Raw genomic sequence first — 20,737 nt, 5'->3', positions numbered from 1 at the left:
CTCTTGGGCTGCAGAGAGCTCCATTTACCTTGTTCTGACAACTGTGCAAATCTCATAAACACACACATTGCATTGAACAGTGTGATCCCCATCCAAGCACTTATTAGACCATTTAGCTGCCCTTGTCACACTTCTTGTAATTTGCACGTGTAGCACTACCAAAAAGAAGGCACCACATCTGTACTGTACAAACAAGATCCCGATTATGGGTCACATGGCTAGGCTTATAAAGGCCAGGGTGGTTGTTAGCCTAGTATATATGTATGAACCTATATAAAGACAACTGTCTGAAGATATTTCAGATATTGTCACTTATAAGAGGTATGAGACTGTTTGAAAATTCAAGAAATCAAAACATGAAACAAACACCACAAAAAAGCAAAATAAAGGAATAACAGTGCACTATATTTACAGAAAAAAACATGTAATAAAAATCAAATTATGACTTTGAATCTTTTATTGGATTATACAGGAAACCAAGGCAAAAGTAAGCATTCCCAATGCATGAGGGTTTAAAGTATTGACCAGGTCTTTGCCATTAATTTTTCACAACATTACTTGACTTTTCAAGTTCTGCTTGGACTTCAGATTCCTGGATTTCTGTTTTCTGCTCCTGTATGACTTGTTTTTCAGGTTGCTGTTGTTTGGAATCACGTGGGTCCAGGCAAATTCCAAAGTCTGTGTGAGTTACACCCCCAGTGATGGTTCTGTCAGTTTCACATTTCAGCCCAGCCTCACAAGGACAACGGTAGTACACATCCCAGATGTACTAAAAATAAACACATTTCTTTTAGAATTCTATAAACTGACTGAAAAAAACATTGCCTTTGCAAATGGTACAATTTACTTAGCTGGGTATACAAACAGAATTAGGCACTAGGCGGTCAATTGTTTTTCAAGAGAAATGCAAATTAACTTCACCCCACTAAAACATTGTTAAAATTCTATATTTAGTTAACAAATCAAACTGTTTATTTATTTAGTTAACTAGCTAAGCTAAGAATAAATAATCTCATTTTATTATTGACCAGAATGCAAAGGTAGAAGTGAGAAGACATTACAACAAGAACATCATAAGCAAACGTATTAACATGCAAGTAAAAAAATGCTTATGCAGTTCAAGAAAAAATGTATTTCAGGGAAAATAATAAAGAATATAATAAAGCAGGAATACATTCTGAATAAAGTACTTATTCTGACAAAAAGCAGTGTGTAAAATAAATGATTTGAGTTCGGCAATGTTTTTTTTAGTTTCCATGAGGAAAAATAAGTTTAGGGAAAGGTACACTGGTATGGGGAGAAGAAATGGCACTTTGTCCCAATGTGGATTGTTGTCAGTTTGTAGAGGACTGGTACCGTTCAGAAAATGTACTGTTAAGAAGCATACATATAAACTTAGGTACAAGATCAGTGTTTGAGCCTTGGAACCTCAAGGAAGTGTCAGCTCAAGGATCTGTGTAACTGAAATGTGGACTTCTTCCTGCTGCTGATCATGGGTAGAACAGAGGTACACTCAAATTTAGGTAAGAAGACCAGTATGATATATTTCAGTGCCTTGTAACACAATGACAATTTATTTTATGGAGGGCCATAATGAGGTGGACCTCTTTTGGGGAGGGAGCAGAGAGGAATCAAATGACAGCACTGTAGTGCTATTCTGTATTTTTTGCCAGAAATGATTAATCAGTGGTTAATGCAATGATAGCAATGTCATACTTGTTAAAAAAACATTTATATTAACATTATGTGTATACCTTACCAGTTTTACATTAACTGCCTTATGAAAAATGAAGATATGTGCATGAAATGTTATGAAGCTGTTAAAGAGATTGCAGTGATAATGCATAGGTTTAATCCACTTGGCTGGGAGTATCATTACTTAACAGGATTTAGAACATGAGAGGTGAAAGTTCCTTGCTGTGTTGGCAGATCATCTAATTTTAGGGTCTGTGCTGATCTTGCAGCTGAATGAGTTTTATGACTAAGCACTGGAGAAGGACAGTAAGGTATGTAGCAAAAAATATTATCCAAAATCAGCTGTATTGCTTCATTTAATAATATCTGATAGAACTGTTGACCGGAGGCAAGATGGTCAAAAGTCCTTAAAGAGATGATTCCATTTACAATATATATAAAGGCTGTTTTCTGACAGTTTTATATGTGTGTGTGTGTGTGTGTGTGTGTGTGTGTGTGTGTGTGTGTGTGTGTGTGTGTCTGCATGTGTGATCATGCATCATTGCATGTGTATGCACGTGCGCGCACATGTGGGTGTGTACGCTGAGGAATGGGCTACTGCCATCACTTATCACAGCATTCCTCACAGACTGTGATCTCTGCATCTGACTCCATAACAACAGCCTTGTGCAGTCATGACAGGGGCCCTTGTCTTTGCTGAGTGACCCTGTTATGCAAAATATATGAAGCATCATAATGACCAGTGGCCCACCCTGTTAAGTGTGCTACAGACAGCTACCATCCTGTGATGGAGTGATCTTTATCCCACCCAACCTAGTTTATTTCATCAATGTGTAGCCCATACTACAGAGTGACCCTCCCCCATTATGTAAAATATATGAGGTGTCATAATGAGCTATGGCCTATCCTGTTTAATCCATTGTAGTAAACTGTAATCCAGCTTGGCCAGTGTACCATAGTGAACTGTGACTCCACCCTGTGTAATCCACCATTGTAAACTGTCTTCAAACTCACCTAGTGTTCCATAGTGAGCTTTTACTAATGATTATTGTAACAACTAAAATTGTAATGTTATATTTCCTCTACTCAGTCAAGATACTAGCTGACTAGCAATTCATTATGTATATCCCTTTCTCTGCTGTCACACTAATGACTAGAAAATTATTCTACAATAGCATTGTTCATTATGTATATCCCTTTGTCTGTCGTGACACTGCTTGAGTAGAAAATGATTGTACAATAGCACTGTATTTTGATTGCCTTTGCCTTTTGGCCTAGGATATGACTGAAAAGGGTCTGGACCAATCCATTCCCCTGTAAACAAACTTAAGTAAGTAAATAAATAAAGAAGTAAATAAATAGAACTGTGGCTGTGCTCCAGCATGCCAGTGTGCCATAGTTACCTGTGGACAAACCTGGCTAGTCCACCATAGTGAGCTGTGGTCTAGCTGCTCAGTGTGCCATAGTAAATGGTGACTTGCCTTGTTTAATCCTTTAAAGTAAGCTGTGGTCCATCTTCATCAATGTGCCATACTGAACTGCGGCTTACTGTGCTGTGGTGGTTTATGGCTCAGTCAGGCTAGTGCACCACAGTGAAGTGAAGCTCTCCCTATCCAGTGAAACATCATTAGCTTTAGCCCACCTGTACACAGTGAGCTTCAGCCCACCTTATTCAGTGTGACATAATCAGGCTGTGGACCACCACGACCTGTATGGCATTGTGAGCTGCATCCTGCTCTGTCCACTAAGACATGGTAAGTTTTAAAAATCAGTAGGCCTTCCTTTCTCATATAGTATAAGGAGGACTTAGTTTAGATAATGTATCCAGAGCCTTCTCTATACAGAGTTCACGTGTCTTGTTCTCTACATATAGACCCATATATTTCATATGTCGAGCAGTTGTAGAAGAGAAAGACACCTTACATACTTCGTCTAAATGTATGAAAAGCAATGGCAATTTAGAGCTAACAGTTAGTAGGATCATTGTGCAAGATTTTAAGTTAAGAACACTGTAGCTCAGAACACTGGTTTGACTTGTTCCCAGGTTGGGGAGAGAGGGAATTTATTCCAATCTTCCTTTTTAAAACTCTAAATCTCTAAAAACATAAGGTGTGTTTCTGTAAGGGGGGAAGAAAGTACAACACATGAAAATTGTACTCTGTTTCTTCAATTTTTTTTTTTACTGGTTGCTTGAGAGTGCCAGTTGCTTCAGTTCTGGTTAACTGAGAGTTTACTGTACTCACATTTTAAAAAAGGTCCCACCTGGTGAACTGAGAAGAAGGTAGGTGACCCACAAAAGTATAATTTCATCAACTGCCAAGTAGTCTGCAATGTACAGGGTATCATCTACAATGTGTATACAACACTATCCAGTCAGTTATCATGACTCCCATATATAACACTCCTGTAACCTGTACTAACAGTTTGCAAGGGGTGACTTTCCACAGTGGCATTTTGTCGGGGATGCTTGATATGCTCTGGAACCCTGTCTCATGACAACCAAAAGAAATCCACAAAGTCAAACAGACAATGATTACAACTGCAGAGTCACAAACGAGAAACATTACTGAACATATGTTTGAGCTGCTAAAGACACACTTTTGCTGTCTGGATTTATTCAGTGGTGCCCTGCAGTATGACCCTACCACATGTGCAGTTTTACACAATATTATACTTAGGAAGCAGTTAGGGCAGGGTGTGCTGATACTGGGGCAGCAGTTTCCACACAACAGATAGGCTGAGTCAGAAGAGTAGTTGGTAGAAGAGCCAGAATATGGGGATGATCATGTTAGCTAGAGGTTGGCACAGAACTCCTTGTACAAGCAAAGAAGTGACTTCCATATAGCTTCAGAACATAGTATACAAAAGATAATCAGATGCACTACATTAAAAATGTACCTTAAAAATAATGCATGCATAGCCAACATTAAGCTGTGCCTACCCACACATAAGCTGGCAATGCTCTGAGTTAGACATAGGTAGGCAACCAAACTAACAATTTACAAAGGCCAGGGCAGAGTTGTCATCATTTTCACAGGTGGAGGAGGGATTACAGAAGTACACGTCTTTCACAGTGAGGTGCATTTGTATGTGTGTGTGAGTGCTGAGGAGTCTGAAAGTAAAAGGTGCTTTTCTGTGAAACATCAGTAATGGGGACCATTGATGTTGAGAAATGCTGATGTTAGTTGAGGCATATAATATACTGGGGGATGTGGTGGTGTGAGTGTTGGTCTGCAGGGACATAACCTCAGCACTAGTTGTAGTACAACAACTTGGTCTACTCATCAGTTCCATGGCATGCATGGCAGAGGGTTCAATATCCTATGCACTCTCCCACCCATGACACCTGGTTCTACCTGGAGTTACGCTGTATGTACCATAACCTTGGCTACATGCTGGTGTACTTTGTGACCTTGAGTGACATCTGCCATGAGAAGTGCTACTGTGATGGCATCCATGACCATGATGTTGGCCTTTCCTGGGATTAGATACCTCCACAGCAGATGTTGCTTTGGAAATAATAGCAGTGCAGAAGCAGGATCTCAACTGCCCATGGCCATGTTGGCTAAAACCTGGGGAGAGAGCAGATGACTCGCTCCAAGAATCACCCCTCACGTCAGGTGAGCCAAAGAAGACATTGCACGTTCCAGTGTGTGATTCAGTCTACCCAAGAAATCACACATATGGGACATGCACTCCCATAGGTCATCACCTGTACACTGCATCATTCTCGATGTCTCTGCAATGGCTGTGGTCATGAGAGCCTGGGCTTCATATTGGTCCTGTACATACATTGGTTTGCAGTCCCTGACACACCAACCTCAGGTGGAAGGTAGTGAACACGTCTTCAGCAAGCACCATTACTAACCCCACTGTGTAGACCTTCAGTTTACTGGGGTCACAGCTCACTTCCTTGATTGATAGTGCCCCCATTAACCTGTCCTCTGTGACACGTGGGAGAGCTTGGGTATCTATAGACATAGTGACTGTTTCCACAGTCTGTGCTGTGGATGCAGTGGTCACATTTCCTGTGACCTACACATACTCTCTGTACCCCCTGATTGTACCAGTTCATCCCCATATTCATTATCAGAGCCTGTAGATACTCCAACATTAGTGGGGTAGAGTTCCACACTGCTAATGTTTGATAAAGAATCACCTGTGAATACACCAGAGTACAAAATATCCATTGTAAGTATGACATAGCACCAGACGTATATGTGCAGCTGAGAATTTTACAAATATAAATACAATAAAAAGTAAACTTTTATATGCATACCTTCTGCACTTGGTTCATAGGCTGGTACTAGTCTAATGTCCACAAGGATCTTTACAAGTCTAGCTATGCAACCAGGCCCAGTTTTGTCCCAGAGTTTCTTGGAGACATATATGGTACAGTAAGTTAGTAAAGACATAGCTAAGGGTTATGTGGGAGGTATGTTAGTTGGGGATTAATTTACCTACTGTTGACTTCTGCCCATCATACACATGGGGGCCAGACTGGGGGTGAATGTCTGATTTCTCATCCAATGATAAAGGTTTTTTTGAATAGGGTCAGGGATGAGGTCTGCTTTACATAGATAGGGAGTTTATTCCATAGCACTGTGGATATTGAATCCCTGATTTACCATAAGGCAGACAGTGCCCAGTGGTGACAATACCCAGGGTGATGAGTAATATCCCACTGGGTCTAAGCTGTCAGAGACTGCAAGTTGCAAACAGCCCATCCTATCCCCAAGCAACTGATCACATCCCTTTTCTGCCCATGTCTATTCCTGTTGATTGTTCATTTCTATCCTTACCATTGTCTCCCCTCTGTTTGCCTGATGTCTCCTTCACCATTGTGTTCCATTATCTCATGCTGTTTTACTATACACTCAGTCAGTGTCAATAATAGATAAACACACTTCACAAATGTCCATGTAGGTCCTCAAAATAACATAATTTGTGATTGTACCATGAGCAATGGGTTGCAAACAGTAATGCTGATGCCTATGTATAACAAATAAGGACTAGCACTGAACATTGTACAGCAATGAAGTAGAACCACTATTGTATACTATGTCTATTGATCCCAGATGGCATCGATGTATACATCAATGTAACTAAATGAAAATTTGTACACACAAATTAGCTGAGCATTGTTGTGCACCAGTCTGCATGTATAACATGGGTAAAAACTGATGTCTATAGTGTGGCAACTACCATAGGTCTACATTTAAATTAAGTGTTTTGTGAAGTTTAAAGGGAGAGAGTTGATGGTTGAAGTCCCCTTGGACTGAATACTTTTTTGTCTTTTATTCTATCACTCTGCAAGAGTATAACAATTGCCTGCTATGTGCTTCTCTGACACCTTTAGTGTGACTGCCCCAATTGCTCAGCCTGTACATTATGTACTTTCTAGAGTCTGGGTAGAGAGTGTTGGAGTTGAAGTTCCCTCAGGATTGATTGCCTTTTTGTATTTTTATTCTGTCATTCTGCACTTAGGTTCATAGGTAGGTACTAGGCTATTGGCCCAAGGGCCTAAGTAAGCCTAGCCAACAAAGTTTCCTAGCTTATGCCAACCCAAGAAAGTTAATTGCCTGTGCCCCTGTCGAGCAGAGCCACAGAAGTGATCCCCGGGGTGTATTTCCTATTTCCCATCTACTCATCAAGATTTTTCATGAAGAGTGCTAATGAAGAACTTTGCTTGACATAGATGGGTAGCCTGTTCCAGAGTATGGGAAGTCTCTGGGACAGGAATCTATCTCTCCAGCAAGTCCTGTTTATTGTGGTGACAAGGTTTAGGTCCCTAGAGCATGTAGCTCGGAGGGATTGGGATTTCTTTAGGTGTAGCATGCCCAACAGCTCTGGGTTTGACACAGCTTTATATGTTAGGTAGAGATCACCTCGGAGTAGGCGATATGCTACAGAGTAAAGCTGGAGTTTTTTGAGACCATCAGTGTAGGGCATCTGTTTGAGGCCAGTAATTCTCTTTGTGAGGTACTTCTGTGGCCTTTCCAGCTGCTGCAGTTGTCTTGTGAGGTACATTCCAAAAGGGGCGTTGTGCTCTATAATGGGTCTAATGAGTGCTGAGTAGAGGGGAACAATGACCTCTTTTTTCCTGGATGAGAACCCTTTTGTAATGAGGTGTGTCATGTAGAAGGATTTCCTGACCACTGTGGCAATGTGATTATCAAAGGAGAGACTACTGTCCACCTGGGTCCCAAGGTCTCGTATCACACATTCAGTGTTAAGAAGACTGCCACCTATGTGGTAGTTCATGGGTACAGAGTTTTTACCAAAGGGAATAACAATGCACTTTTTGGCATTGAGCTTGAGGCCATGTCTCTGACACCAGGCATCTGTCTCAGTGAGGCCCTTCTGTAGGATGTTCACATCATTTGGGGAGTTGATTATAGCTCCTAGTTTGCAGTCATCTGCAAACTTCATTAGCCAGAGGCCTTCTGTGTTAGCCTGTACTTCACAGAAGTAGATACCAAACAGGAGAGGTCCCAGGACTGAACCCTGTGGTACTCCACTTGTCACTGGTTTGAAGTCAGATTTGGAGTCTGCAACTTTTACAGTGTGGGTTCTGTCAGTGAGCCAGTTGGCAACCCATCTTGTGACATAGGAATTTATACCTAGTTTAGTGAGTTTAGCTATAATTCCAGAATGGGGGATGGTGTTGAAAGCCTTGGAGAGGTCATGTTAGGCTGTGTGAACCACCTTACCCTTGTCTACGGCTTTGGTAACTACCTCAAAGAAGTCTACCAGGTTCAGGAGGCAAGATCTGCCTTCCACAAACCCAAACTGGGTGGGGTCCAGAGTTTGGAGGTTACCAATATCTTTGTTTATGAATTCCATGATGATATGTTTCATGGCCTTGCAGACCAGGCTTATCAGGCTAATAGGGCGATAGTTCCCAGGATCAGTGGTGGCTCCCCCTTTGTGGAGTGGGATAACTGTTGCTGTGTGTCATTCAGTGGGCACAAAGCCTGACGTGAGGCTATGATTGAACATGGTGCTTAGGTGGGGAGCCAGTTCATTCTGAAGTTCCTGTAAAATGCAGTGTGAGATGTTGTCCAGTCCCATGGATGCTGTGTTTTTGGCTTTAGAGAGAGCTGCTTTTACCTGTGAAGTTGTGATTACAGGGACTCTGCATTCTTCCTGTATAGATATGGGTCCTTTAGGGGGTGAGAGGGGGGTAAAGTTAGTACTGAACCTATCTGCCAGGATGTTGGCAATATCAGTTGGTTCTGTAATTTTTGTGCCATTGTGCTGTAACTCAGAGAAGATCTGGGTGTTGCCATTGAGATTCTTGACATCACTATAGAATGCGTTGTGGTTGTCCTTAGAATCAATGGAAATCTTATTTTCATAGCTAGCTTTGGAAGATCTTATAATGGATCTCAGCTTCTTGCTGAGGGTGACCAGGGAGCTCCTCCACTCATGGGAATTTTCTCTCTTTTGCAACAATTTCTTCCTTCTGTTGTAGAGTTTGTTTATGGCAGGGGACCACCAGATTGGCTTCCTTTTTTTGGAGGATAGTGTCTTGGTTCTGTTTGGGATAGCATGATCTATGTACTCGTATAAATGCTTATTTAAATATTTATTATTTATTTATTTTCAGTTTGATTACCGGGGAAGTCCACTGGGCCAAAATGACCCATTTTCAGTGGAGGCCTGGGAAGAAAAGCTCCGAGTTGCATAAAACGTTTACAATACAAGTGGTACACAGGTATAACAGATACATTATACAACAGTAAGAATTAACATATATGGAGTCATGGTATTTAACAGAGTTCAGGGTTTTACAATTTCATTTAAGGAGCACTCTAATGTGCGGAGTTTGACAACAATATATGTGTGAACATGAGTAGAGAGAGAGAGAGAGATGACAAGATAAAAGACATAGAGAATACACACTGCTTATGCACAATTAAACATGGATGCTATTTACACTATTTACAAGGGTGGGTTGAGTCAGAGTAGCTATAGGTGTTATCAAAAGCATAGAGAGCCCAGGAGAAAGAGAGAGCACACTGGGAGCAGAAGGTTTAACTAGGATTAGGTAGGGTGAAGGCAGGTACATTTTCACTTAGAGGACAGGTGTTTGAAAAGCAGGTTTTTAAAGTTTTCAGAGTTTGGCATGAATCTTAGAGTAGACGGAAGGGAATTTCATTTTTTGCCAAGTGAGTAAGAGAGAAGAAGTTGTCCAGCAGTGTGTTTAGGTTTATTGATAACTATTAGGTTCTGATGTTCAGATCTTAGTGTTCCTTTGGGCATGTAGGGGGGAGGAGATTAGTTAGGGCAGGGCATTTTGTTGGGTGAAATATGATTCTGTGAGTAGAGGTGAGTTGGAGATAGTCTAGGTAGTTAGGGAGTTCAAGCCAGTTCAGGGATTGTAGGGTGAGGCAGTGATGGGTATAGTTTTTGGAGTTAGTGGCGAATTTAGAGATTTTGTTATAGCAGGTTTCTAGTTTGGAGGAGATAGTGGAGGACAGATTGATTAGGAGAGGGGCACCATATAATAAGGAATGGAGAAGATAAGTTGTGGCCAGAGTATGCCTAGTAGAGAAAGCGATTGTTCCTGTACAGCATGCCTAGCTTTTGGTGGGTTTTCTTGATATTTTGTTGAATATGTATGTCAAATTTGAGGTGTTCATCAATGGTAATGCCAAGTAATTTAGCAAAGGGAACTACTTCTGTAGGTGAATTGGCATGGCTATAGACTTTTGAAGTTGTTTTTGTCATAGGAGAAGGACTCTGTAGGAGGGAATAGTAGAATCTTTGATTTATTAGCATTTAGAGAGAGGTGGTTTTGGCACATCCAGTTTTCGGTTGTTGAAAATGCAATTTGGGTTTTGTTTAGAAGTTCAGAGAGGTTTGAGGCAGAGCAGACCAAGGTAGAAATGTCTGCGTATTGAATGATTTTGGTGTCAGGAATAGCAGAGTTAAAGTTATTGATGAAGATATTAAAAAGCATGGGGCCGAGAATAGATCCCTGTGGTACTCCACTTGGGGTGGGTAGGAAGGAAGAGATGGAGCTCTTCCATTTGACTGCCTGTGATCTATTGGATAGATAACTGGAGAACCAGGATATAGTGTTGGGTGAGAGATGGAGGCTGCAGAGTTGAAAGAGAAGGTGCTTGTGTGATACAGTATTGAAAGCTTTGGACAGATCATGTAAAATGGTAGAAACTAAATGTCCTGAATCACGGGCTTGGTTGACAGTTTTAAAGAAAGAGAGGAGAGCAGTGATAGTGCTATGGCCTGGGCGGAAGCCATGTTGGGTGGGAGTGAGAAGGTTGCTTAGAGTCAGAAAAGGAATGAGTTGGAGGTGGATGCATTTTTCTAGGATTCTGGAGATTGGTGACAGCAGAGCGATTGGGTGAAAGTTTGAGATGGTGGTGTTTTTGCCTCCTCTGTGATGTGAAAGAAGGCTGAGCTCCAGAGTTTAGGGACATAAGATTCCTTTATGGATCTGTTAATAATGATGCTGATTGGAAGAGCAATACCTTCAGCAGCACATTTCAGGAATGAGGAAGGGATATTGTCAGGAGCTTTAGAACAAGGTTTAAGTTTGGGCAAAAGTTTTTGTATGAAGTTAGTGGAGATGGGTTTGAGCTCAAACAGAGAGGGAGGGCTGCTAGGTGAGTTGGAAAGTGGTGAGTATAAGGAAGTTGGGTTATTGTTAGGAAATGTCTTGGTGAGGTTTGAAATGGTTTCTATGAAAAATGAGTTAAATTCAGAGCTTAGTTCGAGGTCAGATTTACTTGGAGCCTGGCTTGAGAAGAGAATTTAGTGAATTCCAGAAACATTTGGGATTTTTATTATTATTTGTGGACTGGAGTTTGATGTAGTAGGACTTTTTGTCCTTGGTGATTAGTTTTTTTGTAAGGTTACATAGCCGTTGATATTGGAGGAGTGTAATGGGCAGCTTATTATTTTGGTAAAGTTTCCATATTTTGTCTCTTTGGTGCATGATTTGTTTTGTTTCTTTGGATAGCCAAGTAACAGTTTTGGCTTTTATCCTTTTGTGTCTTAGAGGGGCAGGGGAGTTTAGGGTATCTAAGAAGACAGAGTTAAGTATTCTATAGCTCTGTCAAGTGGAAGGGTGTTTAGAATTTGCCAGTTCAGCTGTTTAAAAATGTTTGAGAAAGTAGTGGGGTTGAAGTTAGTGAGGTTGCGAGTGTGGATATATTGATGCTGGTATGGAGTAGAGCTGGTTGAGCAATGTATGAAGGCTGGAAGGTGGTCGCTAATGGTATCAAGAATAGTGTCAGAGTTAGTTATTTTAGTTGGGTCTGAGACTAGGATCCAGTCTAAGGTGGATCCGCGTGGATTTGTTTTGTTTGGTCGGGTGATGGGGATGATTAACTGAGAGAAGTTGTAGAGGTTAATTGTTAGGGAGGGAAAGTCGCAACTGATTTTGTTCCAATCAATATTTACATCTCCTAGAATGTAAGTTTCGTAGTGAATTCTAGTAGAAGCCCATAAGAGAATTTCTTCGAGTGTAGAGATGTTATTACCAGGTGTGATATATAGGGCAATAATACAGATATTTTTGTGTTTATTTAATTTTAGTAGTCCAGCAGTTAGTTCCGTATTCTGGAATTGGGGAATTGAAATTTGGAGGGAAATTATGGTGAGGAGGTTAGAAAAGACTGAGGCAGAGTTGCCACCTTTTTTTGTTAAGACAGTCACTTCTGAGAGCATGAAATCCTGGGGGCAGGATCTCAGAGTCAGAAATGGAGAGTTTAAGCCATGTTTCGGAGATGGCTAAGATGTCTGTTGGTTATGGCTTAACCAAGCTTGAAATTAGTGAATTTTGTTATTGAGACTTTGTGCATTTAAAGTAAAAAGTTTTAGGGTGTTGTGGTAGGAGGTGGATGATAGAAGGTGGGTGTTGGTGAAGGAAGGGTTAGGATGAATATCACCAGCTTGGACTAAGTTATTAAAGGTATTATCCTTTAGCCTTTTGGGTTTACTAAGTATGAGAATTGATGGTTTTAAGGTTAAAGTGGGTGACAATGTCTTAACTTTATAGGAGAGAATTTTAGGGTGGAATAAGTGAAGCGTGTTAGGCTGGATGAGAGATGAGGAGATGGAGTGGAAATGGGAGTAGGACTGAGTGTGAGGGTGTGTCTGTATGCTAGTTGTTTTAGTGGGTAATTTTGGGCAAGTATTATAGTTGTATGAGCTAGCAAAATAAAGAGGAATTAGGATAAGGGAGAGAAGGCAGGGTACTAAGAGGGTATGATGCCTTGATAAGAGCATATTGGGTAAAAGGGAGAAAGAAAGAAGTAGTGGTAAGGAAAGGAGAAGGTTGAATGGGAAGGGAGGTATTAGAATGTACTGAAGGTTTTAATGGGATCTTAGTGTGGGAGTAATATGGGAATGCAAAAAAAAAAGAGGAGGGGATTGTAATTATAAGGGTGGTGTGCAGGTGGTGTGCAGATGGAAAAGTGTGAAAGGGAAGTAGAAGGGAGGGCCTTGGTGGGGGGAACAGCTATTGGGTGAATAGGTCATGGGAGAGGTTAAGGAGGAATAAAAGTAGGAGTGCTGGGGCAAGTGGGAATTGGGAGCAGGGTAGGGGAGCGGAGTGGATTTGTGTAGGATTCAGCAGTCGTAACTGTATTGTCCATCTGCATGGGTGTCATGAAATTTGCCACTTCTGTCTTAAGAAGCATGAAGTTGGCTTTGGAGAAATTATTTACCGTGGTTTCCTTGATGGGAGGGGTGGGGTGGGATGTGGATATCTAGGGTGATTAGCTTACGGTTGGATCTGGCCAACGAGGAGTTGACTTCAGGTGTGGTTCACCGGTCACTCATGATGGTAATGACTAGGTCTAGGATATTGTTGCCCCTAGTGAGGGTGTGGATAAGTTGATCCAGGGCATTGGAATTTATGAATTCCAGAAAGCACTGAGCAAAGGAGTTGGTACATGAGTAGTTTTCCCAGTTAATGGTGGGGTAGTTGAAATCGCCCAATATTAGGGTATTTGGTTGAACCCTAATATTTTCCAGTATATCAAGAAAAGAGGAGTGGAAATCCTAGGGCATGGTGGGGGATCTGTAGCAAGCTACAATTTGGATTGCAGTTTTGCCCAGAGTTAGTTGCACTTGGATAAACTTGGCTGCATTATGCTGACAAACTAGCCTGAAGGTGTGGATATCTTTAATGAATATGGACACACCTCCACTTTTGGTGTTCCAGTCCCGGTTAGATGGCCGAAAAGTGTGGTATGAGTTGTAGCCTGGTAATGCAGGGGTGTTTTCTGGAGCCTTGAACCAGGTCTCAGTCACTGCACAGACATCGATGTTCTCCACTTTAAGGATTGCCTCAAGTGAGTGCATTTTAAGATTTAGACTTCTAGCAGTTTTTGCTTGCCTGTTCCTGTTATGGTGGTGAATTTGTCATATGAATCTTGCCTAAAAAGGGCACTACAGAGGCGGCAAGAGCCTTTGCCACTATCTGGAATCCCAGGGGTAACAAGTGCAAGCCATCTCTGGCAAAGCATCGTGGTCTGTCGACTATGTCGTCCCAGGCAGACAGATACTGGATCCCCTTAGAATGACACCAGAAGCTTAGCCAATTGTTGAAGTCAATCATTTTGTCCTTGTACTGCAGTATCATTCTGGGTGATGGCAGAATGCTACTCAGGACTAAGGTCATACCTGCCTGGGCTACAAGATCATAGAGTTCTTACATGTCTCTTTTCATGTAGTCCAGGGAGGTACGTCTTAGGTTGTTCACACCAACATGGACAATGACAGAGTCATATTTGTACTTGTTGTGGAGTGACCTGAGTGCGTGGGTTATGTGGCAGATCCTGGCACCCGATAGGTAGCTAACAGTGACCTTCTCCTTGTTTAGCCTAGTGAGTGGGACATCAGTGTGCCTGACTATAGAGTAACCTATGAGTAGTGTGTTGGGTACGTTGTTTTGCCTTAATGGCTGTGGTTGAGTGGCACACTGAGTCTGTGGTCTATGTGTCATTTGGGTTGTGTTGGTGGTGGGAGGTTGCTTGCATTTCTGATTTGGAGGTCCCTGTTGCTTGAGCAGATTATTACTGAGAGCCTCCATGAATGTTTTTGTGTTTCTATGTGTGGATTTTGGTGGTGTAGGTTTAGTGGGACTATGTGATGAATGTGGTGTGGTGCAAGTATTTACCTTCTCCTCTTGACTATCAAGTTCAGTCTTAGTTGGAGAGAGCTTTACCTCCAGTTTGGCTAAATAAGTGCATCTCTCACAGGTTGTAGTGTTGGGTTGTAGGAGGAGAGGGTTGTCTGTGTACATGAGGCAATTGCTATATTGCCCCAAGATGCCCAGATTCATCAGATAGACAGGAAAGAACATAGGGAGCTGACCCTTGGACATGCCTGAATAAAAAAAACATTTTCCTCTAGACAAATGAGGAAAGTGAGTACAAGAGCTGTTTTTTTCTAAGCAAGTGAGGAAAGTAAGTACCAAAACTGCTTTCCTCTAGGTAATGAGGAAGGGTGAGTGCTGTAGTAATTTGCAGTTTATTTAGTGCTTACATCAAGTTCTGAACAAGTGCTGAGCATGCATAAGCAAATTCAAGTGCCTAAACTAAGAATCTGTATCAGGATCTTGTAGCTAGGCTACCTAGTGCTTACCACTCCCAATGATAAGATAGAAGGCTTCCCTCCAACACAGAAAGGTTTGGGGACACAGAAGCTTACAAACAGTCCTGGATACAGCAAACCTATATCTGGACTAAACTAGTTACAGGGAAGGTGAGAAACAAGCGCAAATGCAGGCTTTTAAACCAGAAAGTTGAAAGAGATGGAAAAACTGCCCAAATGGCCAATAAACTACAATTGTATAACAATTACCTGCTATGCTCTACACTGACAACATTAGTGTGTTTGCTTCCATAGCATAGTTCAGTCTTTAAATGAAGTTTGTTGTGTAACAGTCACTTGATATAACTGTTAGCTTTAGTCTGACTGGTTCTGTAGCTCAGCCTGTAAATTAAGTACTTGTTATAGTTTAAGTGAGAGGTTTGAGGAATTAAATTCCCAGAGGGTGGAATACTTTTTTATAGCTTTTATTCTGTCATTCTGCATTTTGTCACAATTACCTGCTATGTGCTTCACTGGCAACATTAGTGGGATTGCTTCCATAGCATAGCTCAGTCTTTAAATGATGCTTGTTGTTCTACTAAAGTGGAGAGGGTTTAAGTCCCCCCAGGGTTCAATGCTTTTTTTTTTGTATGTTCTTCTTTCAGCTTTTCCCGGTTAGGGGTTGCCACAGTGGAACTCTGGTCCGCTAATGATTGGCAGTAGATTTTTACGGTGCCGAGGTGCCAGCTCAACGCCCAACCTTCAACAAAGGCACGCCCATTCTACGCATGTCTTTCGAATGCCACTCGACCACAGGGAGGACATTCAGACTCCACACAGAAGGCGCTCCAGCCAAGAATCAAATGGGAGAACGTCTTGCTGTGAGGCAACAACGCTACCGCTGTACCACTGTGGCTTCAGTCTATATATAGCCTCAAATAAGGTGTCATAATCCAAGCATTCAGGATCTTCAGACAAGCTTCTGCTTACCTCTGTGAACCTCAGATGGCAATCTAATTTCCTGAATTCCTCTTTATAAGTACCCTTCTATTATGTAGCAATAATTGCCAATTTACTAGCAAGTATAAATCAATTTCTTTATTAACCTTGTGAGAGAATATATTCCCACACACTAGATGCTTAGCCTTGTACAATGCACAATACACGTTTACTGCACATGAGATGCCACAGCCATGTATACTACTGTGGAAGCCTGCCACTGAAAGGCTATGTCCACTTTGTTTCCACTGCTTAATGTCTGTTACACTGTCTTTAGGTCTTCTACTGCCACCATTGTTCTCTTTATACCACTTCTCCCTCCTTGTACTCTCGGTCTTCTCCAATACAACTCTTAGCATCTTCATACCCTTTTCATCATACTCATCAACCCCCCCCCCCCCCATTTTCTACATGGGGTTGGGATGTCGTGTCAACTTCAGCAATTTCTCTCTATTCAATGCCACTCTCCTGCCTTATTCTACACTCGTGCTTGACTGTCGCAGGTCTTCTCTCATACAATCCATCCACCTCTGTTGGATGTCCTCGCTACCTCTTTTCATCCTGCATATCTGTTCTGTAGTAATCACACATGCTGTTTTGAGGCTCTGCCATTCTTCTTCGACTACATCTATTTCCTCTTTTGCTTGAGGTGCTAGAGCCCTGTGCAATTTCTTGAACTGTTGTGTTTTTTGTTCAGTCAACTTCCACGTCTTCAGCCTGGTTTCTGTTTACCTTAGAGCCTCAGCCTTTACTGTCCACTGCTTGCAGCTGAATGTGACAACCAGCGTTTTATGCTGTAGGCCAAACGTCACATTGGGGATAACTATGCAATCACTAATTCTACACCACTGGCCTTTCCTTACTAGGAGGAAGTCTATCTGAGTTGCATGATGACAGTCTTGTGTCTCTCTAGCTGAACCATGTGCTGGTCACGATCAAGCCACTGACAAGACAGAAGTCTAGAATGGCCTCTTTATTCCTGTTGCTCCACTCTTGTGGATTCAGGAAGTCCTCATATCCTGTACTGTCTGTCCCAATATGTGCATTCAGATCACCCATTATCAACACAAATTCACATTTTTCTGCATTATCTAGCAGGCCCTGCAAATGCTGTATGAATGCACTCTTTTCCTCACCTTGCTGTGGGGCACCAGCTGAAATTATGAATGCTGCATTATCGTTACACTGGAATCTGACTGCCATGACTCAGTCACTAATTAGGACATCCCTCAATGTTGTCTGAAGCCTCTCCCTCACCACATTTTCCACACCATTTCTAGCCTGTCCTCCTCCTGAGTAGTAGACTCTGGATCCCAAGCCCAGTGGCTTTGCTGCACTACTCTTGTCTTGTGGATACATAGGATGTCAAGCCTTCCCCTTACCATGATGTCATACACTTTCAAGATCCATCCCATCAGCGAACGTACATTGAGTGTAGCAATTCTTACTTTATGTTTGGTAGGTCAATTTGTTTTTCATCCAGCTTTCACTCAACAGTTCCAGCTAATCCAAGCTGGACGCTGGCTGGCCAGCAGTTTACTGGCCCGCTGAGCTTTTTGGCAGGCACACACTGGCCAATAGGGGCACATACATCCCTCCAACTGTTAGCATAGGTCCCCGGCATAGGTTGGAGTAGGCCAGTTCCTCAACCCACTTAACATCAGCAAATAACGGTGTTTTTGGCGACATTACTTAACATGACTGAATTACCTAGAGCCATATTTTACAGTCAGCTGGCTAGCTTGCCAAGATTCATACTCTTTTCATTCTTCACTGTTCCCAGCCTGCTTGCAAAGTTGCCTCCTTATTTTACTTCAACATCTGCATCACTGCCCCAACCTACATCCATAGAATCCTTCCCCTTCTATATAAATGCACTTTCCTCACAGCTTTATATCTTAGTCCTGCATGTGGTTTTTGTATGTGTTTTATTTTATCTTTCTGCAAGTGTTTAACAATCATCTGTTGTGCGCTTCATTGAGCGGTTTAGTGTGACTACTTCAATAGCTCAGGCTGTGAATAAAGTGCTTTGTGCAGTCATAGAGAGAAGGTTTGAGGGTTCATGTCACTCATGCTTGAATAGTTTTTGTGTCCTTTATTTTGTCATTCTGCAAGTGTGTAACAGTCACCTGCTATGTACTTGACAGCCTTAGCATGACTCCTTCCATAGCTCAGCTTTTTAAGTGTTTTGTAAAATCTAAGTGGAGAGGGTTGATGGCTCAAGTCCCCTCAGAGCTGTATAGAGGCAGAGGCACATCATTGTTACAGAATGGTTCCTGTTGTAGCTCACCCATGTTTTTTTGTTTTTTTTTACTTTTGTAACATCAGTTACTTGAGATTGATGTGTGTGTGTGTGTGTGTGTGTGTGTGTGTGTGTGTGTGTGTGTGTGTGTGTGTGTGTGTGTGTGGGGGTTCATAACATCTTCTCCATTCTCCATTTATCTGTGGCCCTACTACTGCTACCCTCCTGCATTAACCATGCTTCCTTTACTACCTTCCAAAAGTATCTTCCACACATATATGTATCCTTGGGTTTAAAAAAATTGATCAGTACACAAGCTTGAGGACTATGTATGGTAGACACAAATATTTTTTCTCTTACTGCAATTGTGTGCATGGGTTTACGTCATGTACTTTTAAGACTTGCACTCCACAGATGACTACTACTACTACGGCTTGTACTTCCCTGTGGCAGCTCCATAGTCCCGCATGGTCTTCTTGCTGGTTCCTGCTGCAGCCTTGGTGAGGAGCTGCTCATCATGCATACCTGCATGGCTGCATACGTGGTTAAAGAGCATCAGTTTTTGCCAGTCAGACACAGTAAACAGGAATTGGCTGTGATCATGGACATGACATTTCTGAATACTTGCATGTGTTTGGATCTACTAGCAATGAACAAAAGTACGATCCATCGAAACTTACTTACCTGCTCACTAGCCACTGAAATGTCTTTTAAATGAAACAACGAACTGCGGAATTCCTTTCTCAGGGCAAGGAACCACTGGACCACCATGGTGAACTGTGCCCTCTCCCCATGTAGTGCGATCTCAGAGTTGGTATACTAAAGTAGGGGTGTGTATGTGTGGGCTCTGTGTGTTTCCATTGTGTTTTGTTTGCATGGTGGTCCAGTGGTTCCTTTCCCTGGGAAAGGAATTCGACAATCCATTGTTTTGTTTAAAAGACATTTCAGTGAATAGTGAGCGGGTAAGTAAGATTCGATGGATCGTACTTTCATTCATTGAAAGTACATCCATGTGTTTACATACAAAAGGATTAGCACTGGGTGATAGACACTAAACATAGGTGTGGCTGTTTATCTGAAAACAGTTTTATGTAACTGTAAAATCTATGCAAGTCTGACTAGTATCTTTTTCATATTAGGCTGGTTAAGGAATAAATATCTTCAAGGAATAACTTTATTAGATTGTAGTAACTAGAGTTTATAGGGAATAATAGCCACCTGAAAACATGCTTTATTAAAGTTGGGAGTAGAGAACTCGGGGGGGGGGGCAATCCATTAATGAGTACACTGTTTAGACTCCTGCAGAAATAACACCATGGAATTGGAATGCTCAGATAGGAGTGATAATCAGTAGCTGAGAACAGGGCTGACTGGAAGCCAACAGGCCACTGAGCACCATGAAGGTGCAATTTGTATGGTGGATTATGTGGTTGTTTAATGAGGGATTACTAATAGGTTCATAGGTTCATTTTCATACTAGGCTATCTGCCCTAGGGCATTTATAAGCCTAGCCAGAGTGTGTTTGGCTTTCGCCACCCATTTTAAGTTAATTTTGCTATGCCCTTTTTCGAGGTTAGTATACTGTGCCTCTGTCTAACAGTGACACAGAAGTGATACCCGGGGTAAACCTACGATCTCCAATCCACTCATCAAGATTCCTCTTGAAGAGAGTCAATGAGGGACTCTGCCTAACCTGGACTGGGATTTTATTCCAGAGTGAAGGGAGCCTCTAGGTTATGAATCTGTCCCTCCAGCATGTTCTATTTATTTCAGTGCTGAGGTTCAAGTCTCTCGAGCGCATAGCTCTCGAGCGCATAGCTCGATGGGATTTGGATTTTCTGAGGTGCAGCATGTCCATTAATTCCGGGTTGGAAATGGCTTTATACGTCAGGCACAGATCGACTCTGAGCAGGCGGTATGCCACTGAGTAGAGCTGGAGTTTCTTTAACCGGGCAGCATATGGCATCTGTTTGAGCCTTTTGATCCTCTTGGTGAGGTACTTTTGGGGTCTTTCCAGTTGCTGCAGGTGTCTGGTAAGGTACATCCCAAAAGGGGCATTGTACTCAATTATGGGCCTGATGAGGGATGAGTAAATAGGCACGATGACCTCCCCTGATCTAGATGTGAATCCCTTCATGATTAGGTGGGCTATATAAAATGTTTTTCTAACCACTTTGGCCATGTGGTTGTCAAATGAGAGATTGCTATCAACTTGGGTCCCCAGGT

At 42.0% G+C, this 20,737-nt stretch overlaps 1 protein-coding gene across 1 annotated transcript in view; it reads right to left on the bottom strand.

The window, feature by feature from the left end:
• Positions 1-442: 442 nt before the first annotated feature.
• Positions 443-20,737, bottom strand: part of LOC122799839 (colipase-like) — a 44,465-nt gene continuing 24,170 nt past the window's right edge. The window contains exon 3 of the mRNA XM_044069167.1: positions 443-769. Coding sequence (XP_043925102.1) covers positions 539-769 — 231 coding nt within the window. The 3' untranslated portion in view covers positions 443-538. The remainder of the gene's footprint in view (positions 770-20,737) is intronic.

This window comes from Protopterus annectens, chromosome 4.part0 (genome assembly GCF_019279795.1).
Source record: "Protopterus annectens isolate FY-2018-M chromosome 4.part0, PAN1.0, whole genome shotgun sequence".
Lineage (NCBI taxonomy): Eukaryota > Metazoa > Chordata > Ceratodontiformes > Protopteridae > Protopterus > Protopterus annectens.
The sequence above is the reverse complement of the archived record's forward strand: the minus strand, read 5'-3'. Positions and strand labels throughout refer to the sequence as shown.